General features: G+C 36.8%; 2 protein-coding genes across 3 annotated transcripts; one reads left to right on the forward strand and one right to left on the reverse strand.

Annotated features, from left to right (window-relative positions):
* Positions 1-782: 782 nt before the first annotated feature.
* Positions 783-22,511, forward strand: LOC115928592 (spindle assembly abnormal protein 6 homolog). Of its 2 annotated transcripts, none has more exons than XM_030995997.1 (18): positions 783-873; positions 6,643-6,743; positions 7,636-7,696; positions 8,442-8,521; positions 9,796-9,900; positions 10,539-10,716; positions 11,208-11,285; positions 11,712-11,831; positions 12,372-12,488; positions 15,722-15,796; positions 16,366-16,560; positions 17,145-17,234; positions 17,835-17,888; positions 18,409-18,534; positions 19,001-19,082; positions 19,629-19,738; positions 20,322-20,488; positions 21,264-22,511. In XM_030995997.1, exons 2-18 carry the CDS (start codon positions 6,679-6,681, stop codon positions 21,571-21,573), a joined length of 2,013 nt encoding a protein of 670 aa, XP_030851857.1. In that variant the 5' UTR covers positions 783-873; positions 6,643-6,678; the 3' UTR covers positions 21,574-22,511. The 2 variants fall into 2 exon arrangements, with proteins under 2 accessions (XP_030851857.1, XP_030851858.1); XM_030995998.1 differs by lacking the exon at positions 783-873 and adding an exon at positions 1,156-1,179.
* LOC100891148 lies at positions 5,341-6,146 on the reverse strand. Its single transcript, XM_030995919.1, has 2 exons — positions 6,123-6,146; positions 5,341-6,057 (listed from the first exon to the last, which is right to left on the reverse strand). Exons 1-2 carry the CDS (start codon positions 6,144-6,146, stop codon positions 5,341-5,343), a joined length of 741 nt encoding a protein of 246 aa, XP_030851779.1.
* Positions 22,512-22,544: the final 33 nt, after the last annotated feature.

A 22,544-nucleotide genomic window follows, 5' to 3' on the forward strand; every position in this document is an offset into this window, starting at 1 on the left:
AGATATTTTCAAAACATGAACACCCCCCCCCCCCCCCCGGCCCCCAAACCCTCCGCGGCCCCAATAAATTTGTCTATAGACGTAATATATTCAACAATCAACAAAAATGCAATTTTTCATGCAGTCTATATGGCCAGAGATCGAATGAAATAATGTCATGCAATCGCCCCACCCCCTCCTCCAAAATCTCTCTCTCTCTCTCTCTCTCTCTCTCTCTCTCTCTCTCTCTCTCTCTCTCTCTCTCTATCTATCTATCTCTTCCTCTTGCAGTATGCTATCTTTCTCGTCGTTCACAAAGTTCACAGAAAAGGATGTTCCTATTCCTATAGGCATCAAGGTACAAGCAACATAATAACTTATTCTTATATTTTGTACTTTGGTGACGATGGTAAATTTAAACTTAGCCTACATAGCCAATTAAGCAAGCAGCATGCTGAAATGAGAAAAATCATAATATCAGTAAATTGCTCATCTGATGATAGGATATCCCGAAGTAAATCACCAGAGTAAAATTTATTATGATAGCAGGTGCAGTGTCATCAAGCAGGCCTAATTGGGAAAAAAAATCACAGGGTATATTATAACAACATATTGATAACTGAGATTATGTTATCTAAAAAAAAAAGAGAAGAGTATGAATTTAAGTACCAAAAATTAGAAGAAAAAAAGAAATAAAGTGAAAGGCGTAAATATTCTAAAAAAGAATGAAACGCCGACAAACAACAATGTTTTTTTGTTGTTGTTGAAGATACCTTAGTGTCCGAAAATAGTAAATTACTTCAGTCTCAACGCGCGATTTTTGATTTCTTGTTTTCATTCTCGAGTCGGAGCCGTAGGAAGAAAAATAAGAAAAGCCGTTGTTTCATGAAAAAGGTATGCAAATATTATTAATTTATTTAGAATTGTTATCAATATTTCTTCTAAGAGTAAGAATCATATCACACATAATTTATGTCACATTTTATTTAATATATGAATAAATGAATGTCGGGAACGGAAGTTTCTAAAGTAGATTGTTAACCGCCGCTCCGCGCAGTGTAAGCCAGCCAAACAGCCGTTGACAGCGCCGCTGGTTCCGGGTAAATTAAGTGTCCTCTACCGTTGTCAACGCACGGTTGTCTGACGGTACTGAGCTGCCTGTGATACACAGTGACAGTGCAGTGGACTGTAGCTGTACTGGTAACTTCTACTTCTACTACTACGACGATACTCGGCAGGATCCATAAGTCCATCTAGATCCATCTAGATCTAGTTCTTGGTCTAGAAATAGATGCTGGGTGGAAGCGCTCGGCCCTTGAAGCCCTCCAGCAAGGGTGATCTTTGAAAGTGCATTCCACGCAGTTACTGTCCGAGGGAAAAATGAGTTCTGGTAGAGTTGGGTGCGGGTCGGGATGGGATAGCCAGCAACTTTTTTGAGTGATACTGTCGTGTGTTGCTGGCAATCATGGGTGCTGTGTAATGGTGTGCATTGTTTTGGATCTTGTACATGAGGTGGAGGCTTGCACTTTTGCAGCATTTCTTCTCCTCTCCAGGCTCTCCCATTTCAGATGTTGAATCATGGCCGAGACAATGGCCATACGATGATATCTCTGGAGGGTGAATCTTGCTGCTCGCCTTTGTAATGCCACTGTAGATCTACGTGGAGCTGATCAAGGGCAAAGCTGCCCGACTGGCCCAGCCAGCTTGATTCTAAGGTCCGATTCTAAGCAAGGCCTACTTTTTAAATTCAGTTTGTTTCTTTGTCTTTTATTTATTTATTTATTTATTTATTTATTTATTTATGCATGTTCACAATTTCACAATTCATTGAAGTTAACATCACATGAAAATTAATATAAGATGACAAATCATTTTCAATTTTACAATACATTTGAATTAACTTCACGTGAAAAAGAATATAGACCTAACATTGTTTTATCAAAGACAAGTTGCAACTTATATACAGTTTGAAGAATGAACACACAAAGGTGATGAAACATAAGCAAATAGAGCTTGAATCGTTACAACACCTTTCAAATATATAATATATGACAAATAAAATTCCTAAAGTTTTGTAGTGAATTATTTACACTAGGGTCTAGACCTATTTACAAAGGTTAAAAAAAAGAAAGAAAAAAAAAAAAATTCGTTAGGCCTAGTAACAAAATTATGTTAGATTTAATTAGAACTGATAAATAGATTATAATGTAAGTAATATCTTACATCTGTGAAATGATAATACATTTGAGTGCTCTTTTAAAAGAGTTTGTTGATTTTATATTTCGAATATCATTAGGTAAAGAATTCCATACATCTGGACCTCTGTGTCTGATTGATTTCTGGGCTAATGTAGTGTGAGGATTGACCACATGTAAATTCGATGACTGCCTTGTTGAATACGAATGAACCATGTTATTAGGTTGGAACATTGAAGATAATGACGTAGGTAATAATTTGATATTAAAACGGAACATAAATATGGCAATTTGGAGGAAGTTAATATCATCAATCTTTAAGCATTTCAGTTTAACAAATAGTGGGGTAGCATGGTCACGATAACCAGCTCGGGTACATATGCGTACAGCTTTCTTTTGTAACAGAAGAATATTATTAGTCACACACTTGGATGTTGCCCACAAAATATTACAATAAGAAATGTGTGGTAAAATTAGACTATTATATAGCATAAGTAATATTCTATCAGAAACAAAACATTTTATTCTATACAGTACGCCAATATTTCTGGAGATTGGTGTAACAATGTGTTTTACATGGTCGCTCCAGTCAAGTTTTTCATTGATATAGACACCAAGGAATTTTGTACATGTCTTTCTCTCTAAAGAAATATCATCTAGTTTAATATTAAGAGCAAGGTTGTCATTAGATTTTCTACCTCTAAAATGAATATAATTTGTTTTAAGAACATTGAGAGAGAGCACATTACTTCTAAACCATAAAGTCAACTTTGGTAGTTCCGAATTTAGTTTCTGTTCTAGAGTGTTGATTTCACGATGAGACAAGAAAACACTCGTATCATCTGCAAATAAGGTATAATTTAAAGTTTTAGATACATTACAAATATCATTGATATAAATAAGAAATAATAATGGGCCCAGGATGGATCCCTGCGGAACACCACATTTAAGATACAAAATGTCAGAGTTAACAGAGTTATAATAAGTGTACTGTCTTCTCATAGATAAGTAACTCGCAAGCCATTGTAAAGCTATGCCCCTTATTCCATAATGCTCTAACTTAGAAAGAAGAATTGAATGGTCAAGTGTGTCAAATGCTTTACTCAGATCCATAAATACACCAATGACATGTTCGTGAGCAGCGAGTGCACTTGAAACGCGATCATAAAATTTCAGTAGCGCAAGATCTGTAGAATGAGACCGCCGAAATCCAAATTGATCAGGATTCAATGATTCACATTTATCTAAAAAACTGTAGAGCCTGTTATAAACAATTCGTTCCAAAACTTTAGAAAAGCTAGGCAGTAATGAGATTGGTCTATAGTTAGAAACGACCATCACGTCATCTTTTTTATGAACAGGAATCACCTTTGCCAGTTTGAAAGAAGAAGGAAACACTCCGGTCATCAAAGAGAGATTGCAAATGTGTACAAGAGGCGTTAGAATTGAACCAATGATCTTTTTCAATAAAAATGTACTGATTTCATCATGCCCAGAAGAGTGACTGTTTTTTAGCAATCTCACTACATTGAGAATTTCAATGTAATCCGTTGGTTTTAGAAAAATAGAAGTATTAGATGGTTCATTGAGGTACTGTGTGAAGTTGGTTCCATCTTTATTTATCATCTTGGCTTGATTTAGGCCAACATTGACAAAATAAGTGTTATATGCATTTGCAATATCTTCTGCATTTGTTATTTCTTTATTACCATGAACAATTTTTCCTGGAACTTCATGTTTTCCTTGCTTGCATAAAATATCCTTTACAATTTTCCAGGTAGATGAAATATTGCCATTTGCACTTTCAAACCTCTTAGAGTAAAATAAACGACGTGAACATCGTATAATTGATGTTAATTTATTTCTATATTTCTTGTATTTTTCAACATTATCTGGTGATCGTTTTTTCATACTTCTTTTATATAGGACGTTTCTTCTTTTTATCGATCTAAGTATCCCTCTAGTAATCCATGGATGATTTCCTTTTCTCTTGTCGTTTAATTGCACATATGGAAAATGTTTATTAAAAAGATAATAAAACTTATTCCAAAATACTTCAAAAGCACTTTCTACATCGTCACAAATTATAACATCATTCCAATTTTCCGAGAGTAAATCTTCATTCAGACAAGAAACATTTTCATCAGTAATTTTACGTTTCTTTTCAATTCGCCTTTTTTGTGTTACATCAGTTTTGTGGTCAAAAAGTAAGCAAAACACAGGTAGATGATCAGATATTTCACAATAAAACAGACCTGATTGAGAAAAGCCTTTAGATGTTTTTACGAAAATATTATCCAGCAATGAAGATGAATGATTACTAATTCTGGTTGGTTTATCAATCATAACACTGAATGCATTGGAATCTAGAATATTTCGAAGACGAAGTGAGTTTGGACTATTATTCAGTAAATCGATATTAAAATCACCCATAACACAAACATATTTATTGAAAGAGTTGACAGTTGACATGAGCAATTCTAAATCATTTAAAAAGTCTACCATGTCTGTGCTGGGCGGTCTGTATATAACGCAAACAATAAAATTCTTTTCATTAGGAAGATCAACTTCAATACATAAGAGTTCTGCAGTTTCGTTTTGGAAAGAAATATCACGTCTGGGCTTAAAAGATAAAGAATCCGCGATATACATTAGAAGTCCGCCGCCCCTACCACTCGACCTGTCTTTACGTATTTGTTTGTAACCTTCTAAGGTATATAAAGGTGGAGATTGAGGATTTAACCATGTTTCGGTAATGCCTATAACTGAGCAATCGAACTGTAATGATGATAACAGGATATTCATATTTTCATTATTCTTACTTAGACTCCGAACATTACAATGTAAGAAACTAAGAAATTGTGTTTGTTGAGGTTGATCCTTTACAGGATTAAACTCATTAGGTACGTAGTACCTACAGTCAATATTTGGTTGTAATTGGTAATCTTCATTAGTCATTTAAGGATGAGAGTCTTGCAGAATTCGATATTTTGGTTGAATATAGTGACAGCATAAGTTGACACTGATTGGGGAGGCAAACTTGCCAAAAGAGCGAAATAAAATAAAAACAGAAAAGACATGAAACATATGAAATAATAATCATCGTTATGGAGTTTAAGAATGTTAATCGTAAATATTGCCTACTTTATTAACTTGTTGATATCGTCTACTTCAACTTCTTGATATCATCCTTGGTATGGATGATGATCGCAGGTTCCTTCTCATCTTTCCTCACGAATATCTTGCCGTTGACGGTCCACACGAACTTGAAGCCCGCCTTCTTCCTTTCGACGTTCACGATTCCCAGCAGCTCTCGGGTAACGCTCGTCAGGTTCTCGTTGACGTAGAATTTGTTTGCACTGCCATGAACACCGATGTCCCTGGTTGTGACATTCTTCAGCTTTTTTCGGCCATCGTATACTGCATTCCTTGCTCTGCGACTGTTAAATCGTACAATGATGGATCGTGGTCGACGATCTGCCCCAGCCCTTGGAGCACCCAACCGATGCGCAATGTCGATGTCACTCTCCTTCAGTGAAGGGGCAACACATTGGGCGACCTTCAAAGCCAACACAAGAGGACTCTCTTCTCTGCTCTCAGGAATTCCCGCCAGCTCCAAGTTTATCCTCCTATGGTACTGGTCGAGGTCATGTACCTTGTGATGGAGGTCGCTGACCTGGTTATCCAGCGACTTATTCTTAGCCTTCAGTTCTTCGTTGTCTTTTTCCAACCGTCGTGTCGTCACCTTTAGTTCCTCGAATTTTTCATCCAGGAAGGATAGAGAGCGGACGATGTCTGTCTGCCCTTCCCTCACTTCCTGAATGGCAGCCTCAAGCAGATTCAACTTGCCAGTCAAGGCGTGCGAAAGTGTTTGTGACTCCTCCTTGAAAAGAGAGAGATGATATCGGGTTGGCTCCCACAAGGCCCAGCTCCTAGTTCCTCACTTACTTGCGACCTGGTTTTCTTCGGCATTGTTACGTCAGGCGTCACTGAGATGGCGTATTATGGATTTTGTCTAGATGCGCTCTTCTGCGCTTTTGTGCGCTTCAATAGTTGTGCGCAGTATACTGCGACTTTCAAAAAGGAAATAGAATAGCTCTATTGAAAAAAACTATTAAAAAATACAAGTTTTTCGAAAATATCACAAAATCGTCACCTCGTCATTCCAAGATGGGTTTAGAATCGTAGTCCTGGTTTGAAGAGCTAACACCCGATATAAAAATCATCATGCATAGTCCATTGCATTCTGTTAAAAAATCAGTCATTACCGGGAGCTCAACAAAACACGTCCACCCAGGATGAAGATAAAATTGCTCGAATGAACATTGCTGATTGCTCAATATTACATCAACTACTAGATCTCGATAATTTGCTTCATTGACTTTGTAGATCTAAATTTATCTAGTCTTTGTCATACTCATAGACTATGTGTCTGTGAATGATTCTTTTCTGTCTCTCTGATTTTCAGTTTTAGACTGCGGTTATAATATAGATCTACAACAACATGGAAGGTGCTATGTTTGATCAAGTTCTTAGCGTTGTCTTCAAATCACAAGGCCAAGACGATAGGTGAGTAGGCTGTCTGCGTTTCAGGGCTCTACAAAGTACAGACTAGACCTGTCACCTAGACCTACTCTCTTTTTTTTTCTTTTTATAAACTGGGGGTCCAAAATATAATTTGTTGAGTTGTTTAAATGAACTGTGAAACAAGTCCTTGTTTATGTTTGAAAATTGAGTCCAGTCATAAGTGTGATTTTGTTGTTTTTAAGTTGTCACCAGAGCCTTGTAAGTGTCATGCAGTGTTTTGTGAGGTCTATTTGCCAGTCATCTTCACTAGCATTCTACTAGACCGAATTTTCTGTCTCTTTTGTTCGTTAAGCCTCTTATTTGGGTAGGGTCGGCTCTCTCTTTAGAGCCTCTTATTTGGGTAGGGTCGTCTCTCTTTTTAGAGCCTCTTATTTGGGTAGGGTCGGCTCTCTCTTTAGATCCGACTCTACCCAAATAAGAGGCTTAACGAACGAAAGAGACAGAAAATTCGGTCTAGCATTCTACCAGCATGAATTTGCCATTCATTTTTGTAAATTTTGTAAATTTGACTAGAATTTACTTAAATGGAATATCTGAGACTGCCTGAAGAGTTGTTTACGTTGGAATGCTCCAGCCAGGCAGAGGGAAAGTTACGAGATTTCCCCCCTCTTATGTTGTGATTCAAGTGTTTGTGGCAATTCATGCATATCAGATAGCATTGATAAATCCCTAAGTAAATGTGTATACTACTAATTTTAAGGTTGTTCAATTCATATTTTCCTACAGCTTAAATTGCTCGTATTTTTTAATCTAATAAACCAATTTTTGTACAAATTGATGGTTTAAATCAGCATGGATTTTGATCACCAACTAGGACTGATTTTTTATAATTTGTAATGTTTCATGACATTGACTTTGTTTCCTTATTTTTCAGGACTGTTGGAATCAGGATATTTCTTGAACTGGTTTCTGTTACATCACCTATTCACAGAAAGGTATGCTTATTTGGCATCTCGCCAAAAGCAACACAAGAAAGTGCTATTGCTATGGAATTGTTGATTTTATACATAAAGCATAACTTGTAGATATATAACACTGACTTACATGTATGATATTAGGTTAATATCTACTATTTGCATATTTTCTGAATTGAATACCGGTAAGATTTGAAAATATCAAAGGACAAACTGTAAGGTGCCTTGTTTGATCAAGTCCTTAGCATTTACAGTAGGCTTGCAGTTGCACCATGTGAGAGAGGGGGAGGATTGGGGAGTCCTGAAAAGGACTCTTGGTAATCTTAGCATTGGGTGGTATTCTCATAAGTTAAGCCGGGACTAAGTCCAGACTAAACAAGAATTTTAGTTCACACTTCTATGGAATGCTAGGTTTCATCTTCCTCCTTCAATATTCATGACAAAGATAATCTACCAAAGACTTTGTTGAAATTCATTTCATACTCATATTATCTTTTTCTTCCTATTTCATTGCAAAATTAATTTTTTGGACACTTTTCATTGAAGGATTAAAATAATCTGTACAGGGTAAATTAGTTTGCAACAGGCACTCCGTAAAAGTGTGAACTAACTAAGTATGCGCTAACTTAGTACGCGCTACCGGAATACCACCCATTGTCCTTAGCATTGTCCAGGAAAGTAGGTACAGTATCCCATATAGAGTATTAGTGGGGAGCCCTGAGGCTGCAACTAATTGTAAGATATTCTGTTCCTTTTCCCTCACCAGGAGCTCCATGTTAGATTGACAGATGACGCAGATCCTTTCTTTCTCTACGATCTTCACCTCGGAGAGGAGGATTTCCAAGTGTAAGAGACAACATTTAAAGCCCCACTGCACCACTGACTCCTACTTGCGCCCTCTATATAGCAAACAATGCCTAATCGGTGACCATTGGTCCCCCCACGGTCCCTTTTTTCTTACGTTAATTGAGAGCTGATTTGATGAGATAACCACCTGTCAGTGACCATGCAGGGAGGTCTAATCCCTCCTGGCCAAACTAGTGTAGTGGGGCTTTAAGGCATTCCAACTTTCCAAGCCAGGGGCTTGTCTCACAGAATCAATGTACAGTTTCTGGACCTCCCCATTGAAATGTGTAGTTTCATAATACGCAATAAAACTTTATATCAAATATTTCAGTGGGGTGTCCATGAACATAGACTTAAGACATTTTTGCGAGATGGGGGCATTGGTTGTAGAGAAATATTTAATTGGAGATTAACAGTTGAGAATAGTAACAACCCTATTCATGTGACTTCATACAGATGGTTTAAACCTCAATCATAGTTTGAAACATTGATTTGTTTCAAGGGTAAAAAAAGGATAACAATTTAGGGGTAGAGGTTACAAAAACATTCAAAATAAGGGCTAACTCAGAATATAACCTATTTGTTTCACCTGTATCTTTCGAAAAACAACTTTTAGTCTTATTGGATCATAAACCCTTGTTTAATTGAGAGAGTCATTGTTATGTATTGGAAACATATAAGGAAAGCTCTTGCAATAAAATGCATCTGATTGTCATAGTTAATACAATATAAAATATGATTTTACTTAATGCTAAATATATTACTCATTGCGGATGTAGTATCGAAAATAATATCGCTAGTGATATTCGTTTGTCTCGCAATGTGGTCAATAAGGAATCTAAAAGATCACGACGTTTCGTGTGCTATCCCCGAATTTTGGATGTGGACGATACGCCGCCATGACACTCACCATCCTGCCGGCCAACACCGGTTGAGCAGCGTATGCGTCGGCCAATAGGCCTGGTGCATTAGCCGAACCAGCGGCCGAACCAGCGGCCTGGTGATTGGTCGATCACCGTGTGCGTCGACCAATAGGCATTGTGCGTTATTGTTCCAATTATCGATCAAATTATAGACCGCTCCGCTGGTCCTCCCGTAAAGTATAAAAGACCCTTACTTACATTAGTTTTTATCACCTGACGAAGTGTTGCAGATAGCGCACAAAACGTTGTGATCTTTTAGATTCCTTATTGACCACATTGCGAGACAAACGAATATCACTAGCGATATTATTTTCGATGATTGTACTTGTTTCCTTTTAAATTCCATCACAGGTTGAAGAATCAGCAAGGGTTGCTGGTGGATTTTAGTGCATTCCCACAAAAGTTCATTGAACTCTTGCAGTTATGTGCACAGAACCAAGGCCAGGCGCATGGCAAGTAAGTGTCTAGAGATCGAAGTTGAAGATGTATTTTCGTAGTTCTAGTACCGTATATATATTTAGTGATTTTCACCCCCCTCCCCCACCAATATCATGCTGCCATAAGTTTGATATGCACATGTCTTTATTTTCAGGAAACATGACCATGTATGCTGTAACTAGTAGGCTTGCAGGGGGTTATTTGTAAAGACTTTTTGACCATCTATACACTTCATTCTATTTACATTTTGACATCATTATGAAACTAGTTGAATTGTTCATTCATCAGCTTAGAATGGAGGAATTACATTTCCTGAAAGCCATAAGATTATTGATAATTCTTATTATTCTTTACAAAATTACCATAAAATTATAGAGGCTGAACTAAAGAAATAATGTTGGAGAAATCTCATAGCAATATTGTACTCAGATAATTGTGCTGTGCAACAGCTTTTGGGCTGATTTTTTATGATGTAATTTTAAAATTGATGTCTTTGGACCGTATAACTCCCAAAGGTTTATGCTTCAGTTGAACTAGTCAGGGGATTTAAATAGCTGAACTCATTGCCTGGCTCAGCTTAGTGTAGTTGAGACCAACTCTTTTAAGCATCTCACTCATCTGATTTTTCATTTCTTTGGACTTTTTAAAACCCATAGGTTTGTGCTTCAGCTGAATCAGTCAGGGGATCTAGCCGGCTCGCCTCATGGCCTGGCTCAGCTTGGTGTAGTTGAGACCAACCCTTTCAAGCATCTCACTCATCTCTCACTCAGTCTCAAACCGGGCTCAGACTCAGAAGTCAAGAGATACTTAGCCAAGTGCCTCAAGTTGCTGCAGGTAATACCTCAGACAAATGATGTTTTAAATCTGGCACGGTATCTGTCATTTATTAAGTGGACCTCCTACTTCTATTTCATCTTCAAACCACTTTGAATGATCACTGATGTATGATATGTACCTGATTTGTCCAATGTTGAATAACTAACATCATCCCTTGCTTGCTCAGGGTACCGAAAATGTACTATGATGGGCAAGCAAATTATCAATCAACTTTTTCTTGTCTCTAAAATTAAGTGATTATCGGTCTCAAACTTCCTACATTTAAAGCAAGAGAATCGTACCTGTTTTGTCAGTCAAAGAGTAGACCTACCGTTACAATTATCATGTTCCTGGTTGTTTTCCACATATATGTTTTCACTGAATATTGCTCTATCAGTCTAGTTATGATCACAAGGGATTACAAAATCTTTTCCAAATTCTTCCTCTGTACAGAAGTAGAATGAGCAGTGTTAATATTTTTTTTTTTTTTTTTTTTTAAATCTTAACAGGAAGATCACAAGCAGCTTAAAGCTCATCTGAGTAGCAAAGAATCTTCCCTGACACATCAGCTGCAACAAACACAAGAGGTAAATAATAATAATAATAATAATAGTCAATAAAATATCTCCATGATGATGATGAAGCTGTAGACTATGGTAGTAACGGTGCTAATGATAATTGTAGTGATGCTGATGAAAATAACGGTGATAATGGTGACGATGATGATGATGGTGACGATGATGATGGTGACAATGATGATGATGATGATGATGCTGGCAAGTTGTGGTGCTGATTTTGATGATAATGATAATGAGGATGATGACGACATTGATGATAATGATTATACTGATGACAATGGCTATACTGATGACGATGATGAATCATGTAAAAAGTTACTGATCATAATGATTATCATTATGATAGTGAAATAATGAGCTAAAACTTCATCAGTCTTTGGTACTTTGAGACAAGCTGCCAATGGTATCTTGGTTGTATCTCTTCTATCTGTTTAGATTCTCCAGACCAGGAGCAGTGAGTTGGAGCGGTTGAGAGGTCAGTGGAGCAGTCAGTCTGACAGCCTGGAGGCCAAGCATCAACAGGAGCTTGCTGAGGAGAGACAGAAGGCTCTAGAGGTATGTCTCAATCTGGATCCTTCAGTAGATCCTTCATTTGGGTCTTACCTGGCTCCTCATGAATCCTTTTAGTGTGTTGATCGATTGAATTTATTTAATCACAGTAAACTCACATCAGCCCGTTTTTCAGCAATCCTGTGTTACAAACATAAAACTAATCATATATAGACATCATATTGAATATAAAAATACAGCAAAAAACAAAAAATTAAAGATAATATATATAACAAAATGAAGAAAGAAAGGATGTAATATTAAACAAAAAGAAGTGGATCTTTTATGGATTCTTATTGATTGTTCAGCTGACAGGACTCTAATATTTTTCCTGTAAGAAACGTGAGACAAGGAAAAAAAAGGTTAATCGATTGATTTTCAAATCACATTGCCCAAGTTCAACAATTTACCCCCAAATCCCACACTGCCATTTAATTTACTCCAAAATGAAACAAAATTTATGTTTATAAGCTGGGTGATGTTGGTTTTCACAATTTTATATCCTTATTTAATATTTATTCCTCCTTCCTTTGGTCTTTATTCCAGATGCAAAGGGATATTGAAAAGCAAAGTTCAGCACAGTGTCAGGATCTAGAGGAGAAGCATAGGAAACAGAGCGACAAGATGCAGTCTCGCATTGCAGAACTACAGGCAGTTAATAGGGTAATGCACTTTACTTTATATGATGTAGGCAGTAAAATAATTTCCAATATTTTCAACTGGTTTTATCTTAGGTGTAGCTGATATGATTACAATTTTTTAAAGGGATAGTTGACTTCTGTTGCAGAAGGCGCTACACAAAATATTTTTTTGTGAGATAATGAAAAACTGGGTGTCCAATTTGAAATAATAATAATAATAATAATAATTAACCGTTCTTGTATAGCGCATAACACATAGTATTAAAACATGTCCCTAAGCGCTCTAAAGAAAAACACAACAGAATACAAAGACAAGATGTACTGGGTAACAGACAAAATGGATGAATTAAATGTTAAATAAGTGCGTCTTTAAAGCAATCTTAAACTTAACAATGGAGTCAATGTTTTTTAGATGTTCAGGGAGATTGTTCCATGAAGTTGAGGCAGTGTGAGCGAAGCTGCGTTCACCATATGACCTGGTCATCACTGGTGGAATAACAAACAATTTTTTCTTATTAGAACGAAGATTTCTAGAAGGTGTGTACAATGTTAATAGCTCTATCAAATAAGGAGGCGCAAAATCATAAAAACATTCATAAGCTAACAACAATATTTTGAATAAAATGCGAGAGTGAATGGGTAGCCAGTGTAAGTCTCTTAAAATAAGAGACACAGATTCATGTTTCCTAATACGATAAATAAGACGAGCTGCTGAGTTCTGCACAACCTGCATCTTCTGCACTTGACGAGCCGAAATCCCAGAAAGGAGGCTATTACAAAAATCAAGATGACACGCCACAAAAGCATGAATCAAGCGTTCAGTAGTGTCTTTATCTATCAGATTGCGAATTTTCCCAATTTTGTGTAGTGCAAAAGATGCTGATCTGCATTTCTGTGAAACAAATTTATCGATGGTGAAATTATCATCAAATATCGCACCCAAATTACGACACTTCCTTACAGAGTTAACCTGTGTGCCGTCTAAGTCAATGAATGATATATGATCTGTAGAACGAATACGTGAAGATATGTGAAGGAATTCAGTCTTGTTGCTGTTGAGCTTAAGACCGTTGATTTGTGACCATTCTTTAATTGCTTGAACACAGTCAACCATTTGAGAAATAACATCTTGTACATCTGAATGTTTAAATGCAATATACAATTGAGTGTCATCAGTGTAGAACATTTTATGAACATTATGACTGTCAATTAGTGACTCTAGTGGAGCAGTGTAAAGTGTGAACAACAGGGGACCTAACACTGAACCTTGAGGTACCCCTTGAGAAATACAATAACTAGACGATTGTTCATTTCCTATAACAACAGTGTGATTACGATTTGTCAAATAAGACTCAATCCAGTCGAGTGCCCCACTGCGAATACCAAACTTTTGCGACAATCGTTGCAGCAAGACATCATGCTTTATGGTGTCAAACGCAGACGAGAAATCTAAGAGGACTAGTATGACTTCCTTACCGTTATCAAGTGTCAACAATACATCATTTGTTATTCGCAGTAAGGCAGTTTCAACACTATGGAATGATCTATACCCAGATTGAAATTTTGCGTGGAGTTCATGATCATTTAAGTACCGTTGCAGCTGTAAAGCTGCCATTCTTTCTAATGTCTTAGCAAAGAACTTCAAGTTTGCAATAGGGCGGTAATTATTAAGTACATCAGAATCACATTTCAAGCCTTTGAGAATTGGTACAATATTTGCAGGTTTGAATTTTTCAGGAAAACAACCACTATTAAATGACTCATTAATAACAAAAGTTATGACAGGTGTAAGTTCGTGAAGACATTTCTTTAGCAGGTGAGTTTGGATTGGGTCCAGATTACACGTCTTTGAAGTAGAGTTAGTGATAACTTGCAACACTTCTTTTTCAGTGACATGCTTAAATTTGTCAAATGAAAAAGTTGTCTGGTGTTCAGGAAGTCGATCAGTGACAGTAGGTAATGATGATGACTGCAGTTCTTCAGTTATCTTGTTGACTTTCTCAGCAAAGAATTGAAGGAACCGCTCAGTAAGAGGAACTGCACTGTCATGATTACTTGGAAGGACCTTTGCAGATCGTGGGCGGGTAGGGTTGATCCACTTTTCTGAACAGTTCACGGTTACTGCAGTCTTTCAGCTGATCTATGTGGTGCCGCTTTTTGGCAGATGATAGTTTATTTTTGTATTGATGTGAGGCACTTCTAAAAATTTGACGGTCGATTTCCAGGCCCCTTGGAGAAAAGGCCTTCCTTTCCAGTGCCCGAAGTTGTTGTTTTGCAGTACGGAGCTCGTCATTGAACCAAGGGGAGTTAGGATGACATCCAACTATACATGAGATCATCGGAGCATGCTTATCGAGAAGAGCAGAAAGGACACGCTCATATTGATGGATAAGGGTGTTCGTGTCATTTGATGGAGAGACACACAACTCAGATTGCAGAATGTCATTGCGAAAATGTTCAAGGTTAATATCACGAATTTTCCGCATGTTGATGGCGATTTTCACAGATCCAGGCTTACGTATGTGCAGGGAGCATTTAACAGCTACATGATCAGATGGAAGGTAGCTGGTGAAGCCGAAATTGCTGACGAAACTTTCAGTGTCACGAGAAAGAATGAGGTCAAGTGTGTGACCACCTTGATGTGTAGGAAAGGACACATGTTGCTTCAAGTTAAGGGATGTGATGAGGTCCATAAACTGGCAAAAATTGACAAAATCAAAATCAGTTCAGAGACGGCTGAAATATCCATAAATATAATGATTTCTAGTACTTGTATACCACCACAAATATTAGATAATTTGAAAAAGCTGTTGAAAAAAAACACATTTTGGGGTCTAAATTTACCTTCATATCAATTTTAGGTTCTGAAAGGACACTAGAAATGTCATAGATGAGAATAAGAGCAATAACCATGCACTTCGAAGGCATTCGTGGTCTGAAAACAGAACTCAACTATCCCTTTAATGAGCATTCACTAAGTATTTCAAAAGAAATGATAGAGTATGACAAGGTGCAGTCTTGCAGAGCAGAATTACAGGCAATATTACAGGGAAGAGTTACCCCAGAATTCCAGCTTGATGTGAAGTTGTTTTTGATAAAAGGAGAAGAAAAAAAAAGAAAGGGGGAGAGAAAGATCATTGAATGGAGGGGGGGGGGGCAGACATGCAGATACCATAGATTCCCTAAGATATAATTTTGAAAGATTCAGGATCTCTGATGATATTGTAATTACGTTTGATTATCTTTTTTTTTCAGGAGATGCATGAAAGAAGGCAGGCCCAAGAGTCGACCATCAAAGAACTCAGAAGCAAGCTGCACATGTTAGAAGAGGTAGGCAAAGGCATTATATACTGTTCATGTAGGTGTAGTGCAGTAGACAAATAAAACATTTTCCATCTCACTAATTGAAAGTGTTAGAAAAATCTGCCTTATGTGTTCCCTCAATGATCCTCTTAATGGGGAAAACATAATTCTATTCCAATTTAGATAACATTTCCATATTTTATGGCCTTCATTCACAGTGTTGATGAAGTCACCAATCACATATGAACAATTTATTTGACTTAGCTGGGTTAAAATACAATCTCTCACTTCATAGCGAAGATGGGTATAGATGGTCCAAGTATGATTTGACACGCTAGGGAATGGAGGAAAGTTGCACACACTGAATAGTAAAGTACTAGTTCAGGTGATGCGCATTGACCAACAAATGCCTGGGTTCCTTCTGTGTTGTATAAACCATAATAATGCATCATGAGGAAATTTAATACGTGCTCTTTCATCATTCCTCAATCTTTTTTCTCAATCTTATTTTTTACCTTGTAAAGCGTATAGAGAAACTTCCGTTTATTATGCGCTTAATAAAGCAATCTTTATTATTATTATAATCTCCCACTCAGGACTACCAGCGAGCTCAGCGGGAGCTCCAGTCCACGAGACGTCACACTGACCGTCTAGAGACCGAGCACACTGACCGGGGACAGACCGTTGGTCAGCTCAGCACACGGCTAGCCGTCCTGGAACAAGAAGTTGGAGACAAGCAGGCTCTCGCTGACAAGTCTGCTCAACTACTAGAGGCTGCCAATGAAAGCAAGGTAATGTGAAATTTAACCAAAATTATTGGATCTATCACCTTAATGGTTAGGAAGAAAATCAGACAGATCTTCCGCTGTTTAACATACATATTGACTATTTGTTGGCACATGGATTAAAGTATTGAAGTTTAGAACATTTATTCCATGTAGCAAAATCGGCATTTCCAAGGTCAATGGATTGCCTAGGTGGCATTCAAAGACGACCATGTGAAATCAGGCTTGACTGACCACTGCCCACCCTTAAAGCCACCAATGGACTTCATAGTATTTAATCATGTACAGTTTTCATCTGAAGCGCTTCAACATGGCCCAAGAAGAAGTCCAGGGACATACAATTGGCAAGGTTGCTGAGGGGCTGTATGAAGTTTTGGGCACCTGTATTCGTTTTGCTACATATTACATCCACAGGTAACATCTTTTGCACAAGGATATTTTTGACATCAATTGTTATAATTAGTGATTAAAGAGTTTGTTACGTGCATCACAAGGAAACAGTAAGACTTGGCATAGTCTTTTGTTGCATCCTATCGAGTATAAACCAATACCAAGAGTTAAACTACATCATGTTTTTTTTTTCTTCCCAGGCTCAACTAGAAGAGAATGTTCACCAGAAGCAAGCACTCCTTGTCAAACTAGAAAGCACTGTCAAATCAACGTCTAAAGAGGTTCTAAAGGTATTTATTCAATTTACTGCAATTTAGTTTGTATTTCTTACGGCAAGAAACAAGCTTGAAATGATGATATGCATTTGCAAAACATACCTTTAGCTGTATTACTGGATATAATTGTCATACTTGTATATGTATATTGCTGGTTTATAGGATATAATCCTATTTAAGCAGTTTAGCAGATGAGAGAACATTGACTGAAATCCTTTTTTTTTTTTCTTTGGGGGGGGGGGGGGGTATTTTGACAATCACTGATGTTTTCTACAGTGTATTCTATATACTTTAGATCCATTTGATTTCTTCTTTGATTTATTGTTGTTACATGGGTATAAATGTCTGTATATTTGTAATACGATGTATGTCCATGTTGGATGTAAAAATATTATTGGATCAATAAAAACTTATCAAATATTTAAAATAAATATTGCTGGTTAATTTTGTTGTGGTTTTCTTTCTTTTCAAGTCAGTTGTAACTTGTGCATTTTAACAACATACCAGGAGATTTGAATATTACTGATATTTCTTTGAAATCGTCAGCAGTTTTTTGTTGTTACTTTGCAGTGTTATAAATGGTTGATTACCCCCTTTTTCTTTGTAAAACCACAGGGAAATGAGATCATACGGAAACTGCAAGGAGAATTGAAAGCAGCAGTAGCAAAGGTAGGATGTTTCATTGATCACGTTTTGATAAAAAATTGCATTTTTTGTTTTCTCTCAAGAGAAAGTTGAGAAATATTGGTGATTACACAGGGACAAATATTTTTTTCAAGTCACTATACGTACATGTTACAAAAATTATGTTTGTCATTATTTTGAGGGATCCACATTATACATGCTCTGCTTTTCAGTGGATCCCTCCATTTCCACAGGTTTATCTTAACAAAACATATTAAAAAAACAATTTCATAACTTTAAACCATGTAAAAATGTATATTATTGAATGTTGAGTTGTTTAGGTATCTGATTTCTTGTCAAAATTACTGTTCTGTTGGAACTGAAAAATAATACTGAAATTGAAACTAAAACATTGTTTTGACAGAAATGTTCCAATTATCGTATCATAGTATTATCATGTCATAGTACCAAATTATCGTGTCAAAGTACCAAATTATTGTCAAAGTACAGAATTTTCAAAAAGTTGACATTTATCTCCATTTTTGTAAACCTTTGATATTTGCAGATGAAGCTGAAGAACACAGTTACAAGCAAGCAAGAGAAGCTGATTGAAGAGAAGAGTCACACACTGCACTCCATGCAGGAAGACAGAGATAACCTGAAGAGGAAATGTGACTCTGTGGATGCTGAGGTAACAATTATCAAGGAATTGGGTCCTCTTCTGAGAGTCAGAGAGGCATTAACTCTTTGTACAGTGCTAGCAATAATTGACTACCTTCTTGCACTCAACAGATATCATGGAAAACAGAAAAGGAGAAATTGGGTTCGCGTTTGTATTCTTCTTTAAGGTTTTCATAATTAGTGATTGTTTGAAAAGAATGTATAAATTGTTCATACAAAGTAACAATTAATTCTTACTCATGTCAGATGTACATTCAATATATGGCCCTTTTTTGCACTATGAAGGTGATTGATATAAAGATTCTTCAAATAAGACACCTTTAAAAATAAATAATTGCCCCCCTTTTAAAACCATGACTGTTAACATGATTTACACAATACTACATCTACCTACGCAAGTATTTAATTTTATTTCATTTAGTCTGTTATTAAGGAAGTGTGAAGTCATTTTGGGCATTTTATCTTTATAATTACAGAATGAAAGATTGAAAGAAACTCTAGAGAGGACCACTACCAAGCTGGAGGAGAGCAAACAGTTGTTGAAGACAAATGAAAATGGTATGAAGAATGCTGCTACGTGTATGTGCTATTCAGATTTAAAGTGGAAGTCCACACTGATATTTAGTTGGTTTTAATAGTTAAGCATACAAATGAGAGAAGCAGGTCTGTAAATTTTTTAGCAAATTTAGATTTAGAAAAAAGTTATTAATTTTGGAAGTTACGATCAATCAAATTGGCAACACTGCGAGGTATCTTGTGAGCTCCTTTCCAATTCGCTCTGTACAAAACATTTCATAAACTTTCGTTTTTTTCTGTAATTGATAACAGGATAGATTTTTTGACATACAGGGGTTGAATAGAAACTTATTTGCAATAATGACATTTAGGATGCATGTTTAATTAAGATTTAGGGGAGCTCCTAAAATACATCACAGAGTTGCCAATTTTTGGCCACCTCTACATTTTGCCTTTCCCAGTTACAGGTAGATGACAGTGCACACTGTCCACTCTACTTTTCACTTAAAGGTAAGCCATTTGACCTCTTTCTTAAATATGTTCGATGGGAGTCTATTCATTAAAATACTTTCATCTTGTGTGTTTCAGTAATCAACTGGTTGAACAAGCAGGTGAATGAGGTCCACCTGTCCCAGCGCCATGGCACGTTTGAGCCCCCATCTCGACCCCAACCAGTCGCCTCTTATAAACCAGCAGGGGTAAGTTCTAAACAGGAAAATCTCTTAATTTTAACAAGGAAGTTCGCTTGTTTATACTTGACATGGTACAGTGTGATTGTTGTAGAAGTGTAAGAATCAGAAATATTTTGAGGAAAGTAATTTTCCAGCAATTTTCAATTTGTGTACCGTATTTGCCGGCGATAAGGCCGCAGTGTTTTTGGAAGAAAAAATATCAAAAAGTCGGGGTGCGGCCTTTACGCTACAACAACAAAATTTTGAATTTCAGTATGTTGACTACCAGAACTAAAACCTTTTATCACCTATGGGTTAAAACTAATACCTCTGGCTCTGGTCATTGATATATACAATCCAAATAATTAGCCTTTTGGTGTTATCATCCATTTAATCTGGGATTTAGAAATTATAGCCTTTGTTGTGGTTCCTTAGTATTTTTCATAGAAATAGTTCTTCATTGCATTGGAAAAATTCATATCATTATCATTCCGTTATATTTGAAGGATGTGTTTTGAATATCTGGCGTTATATATACATGAAATTAAGTGAGAGCCACAAAACTCCTTGCTTGCAATGCAACCAAATATCAATTTTTTTGTTTTTTTAGGTAGTCTATCAGCCAACAGGAGCAAACATAGGAGTGCCCCCTACCACCAGCGGCACCGGTGCTCCACCCCGCCACGCCTTCACCTCCACCCCTTCTACCAACCCCAGTGTACCTCTCAACACACCCCACTCTGGTCTAAGTGCTATCCAACATGCCTCTCATGCTAGGTAAGAAATGGCTTTTACTACATAATAATTATTATTATTATTATTATATTGGACATTTATTTTTGGGGGGCAATCTTTCCATAATGCAAGGTGCTCAAGGTTGCTCAAGCACTACCCCGACTCTAGCTAGGCTACCCAATTTAGGTGATCACAGCATTGAGGGAATAATAATGGTAAGATTGAATTATTAAGTGCATAATAAATGAAAGTTTCTCTATGCGCTTTACATAGTAAAAAAATAAGCATGTACAAGTATATTTAATTCTAAATTCCTTCCTACCAGTGCTCATTTAACACCTGAATAGAGAGGGGGGAAATATAGCTACAATGTACTGTATTCCCAAAACACACTAGTGCCAAGTCTGGGCTTGAACCCACAACCTTTCAAACTCCATTAAAGTGTTAACCACTTGACTAAGACACTGATGAGCATGTACACTGTACAGATTATGTTGAATGAGTGAATGACAAATCCAGGACTTGTCGCATGAACAGTTTGCAAGTTTCCCAATCAATTGCAAGATGCAGAAGCCTCAGAATTTTTCTTTGAATTGGGAAAAGTTCCATTTGGATTAATTTTAAATCATCAATGGACATGGGCCCCAATGTATTGGCGAGCCTAGGGTCCTTAATGCTGTTTTGTTGATATTATGTAATAAGTCGGAAATGCAGTCCAAGTACTAATCCGGTGGTTTATTCATTGCAGTTTAGAAATATTTTGTGCAGAGTAAGACCTACCAACATTAAAGTCTTTCACATTTGGTTTCATTTACAGCCCTGCACTGGATCCCAAATACCTGCAGAGACAGGAACAAGCTGGCCCGATGAGAATGGCACCTCCACCGAGCTACCCCTTTCATTCTACGGTCCAACACAGGCCCCTCTCCCAGACACACCCCCCTGCCGTCAGAGGGCGTGTCCCTTCCATCCCAGGAGGATCCAAGGGAGGAGGAGGAGGAGGGATGGTGCAGGGCAAGCCCGGGGAGCAGGCCGGGGCTGGGGCTGGGGCTGGGGCTGGGGGTGGCCAGGGACAACCCCCTCTGATGAGCGCCTACTTCCCACGCTCCATGCAAACTGCATCATAGCTGGTGGTAGAGTGATTGTAGTGATCGTTATAAAGTTCTAAATAACTTCCCAGTCTGCCTCTCCTTAAAAATACATGTACCCGATCTAACACAAGAGCTTGGCCTATTAAAAAGAAGTGAGCCATAATCTTCTGTAGAATATGGCTTGCATATAAATACAAAACATTATTGTATAATAAATGTCCAATTTTGTCTTGCTAGTTTGAAGTCTAATACGAATGTGAACACCATTTTTCAAAGGGTCTCAGAGAATCTTCTTACACTCTAGGAGGCAGTGTGAGGGAGGGTTTATATATATGCCTTTAAAATACTATTTTCATTGAGAGCATAATGTAAAGTATATACAAAACACAATAGTGAAAGAAAATTAATGTTGTACAAAAGATTTATTTATATACATTAAATACATGTACATGGCAAACTCAAATTCTGTACATTTTATCACTGAGAAATCAATAACAGGTGTTTTTTTACGACATAGATTCATTTATTTGAAGCATTTTAATTTGTTTACTTATTGTATCACTATTTTGAGGGAGGCTTTCTTTGAGTTTATAGATGGACTCGATGCAAGAAAAAAAAATGGTGGAAAGAGAATATTGTATCCTCTTTCCTTTGAAATGTTATGTTTCATTGTATGTTCAAATGACCTACATTTCATGATTTAAATCATTTGTAAATATCCATATCATTTCTTTTTTAATCACACACCTGAAATACAGGCTAGTCTGTTCTTAAATTATTTTCAATGAATTACATAATTAAAGTATACGATCATGAAAGACAAATTCATTTTGAGAATTTTATACGTGTAAATTGTTTATTTGTAAATAAGATGTAAATATTACACCTTTTTATCATAACCTGTCTATTATTTAGGTATTATTGTCAAATTGTACAGATGTTTGAAATAAAGTTTGAATGCGTCACTCAAAATATGAACAAATACTTCTTTGTTTTATCTGTTTAAC

The sequence above is a fragment of the Strongylocentrotus purpuratus genome, unplaced genomic scaffold (genome assembly GCF_000002235.5).
Source record: "Strongylocentrotus purpuratus isolate Spur 01 unplaced genomic scaffold, Spur_5.0 spur5_scaffold_3, whole genome shotgun sequence".
Classification (NCBI taxonomy): domain Eukaryota; kingdom Metazoa; phylum Echinodermata; class Echinoidea; order Camarodonta; family Strongylocentrotidae; genus Strongylocentrotus; species Strongylocentrotus purpuratus.

Coding starts and splice junctions, on each gene's coding strand:
- LOC115928592 (XM_030995997.1), top strand. CDS start 6,679: ATGGAAGGTGCTATGTTTGATCAAGTTCTTAGCGTTGTCTTCAAATCA. Junction 15,797..16,365: donor AGCTGCACATGTTAGAAGAG/GTAGGCAAAGGC, acceptor TCTCCCACTCAG/GACTACCAGCGAGCTCAGCG. Junction 17,235..17,834: donor CGTCTAAAGAGGTTCTAAAG/GTATTTATTCAA, acceptor GTAAAACCACAG/GGAAATGAGATCATACGGAA.
- LOC100891148 (XM_030995919.1), bottom strand. CDS start 6,146: ATGCCGAAGAAAACCAGGTCGCAA. Junction 6,058..6,122: donor CGAAGAAAACCAGGTCGCAA/GTAAGTGAGGAA, acceptor TCTCTTTTCAAG/GAGGAGTCACAAACACTTTC.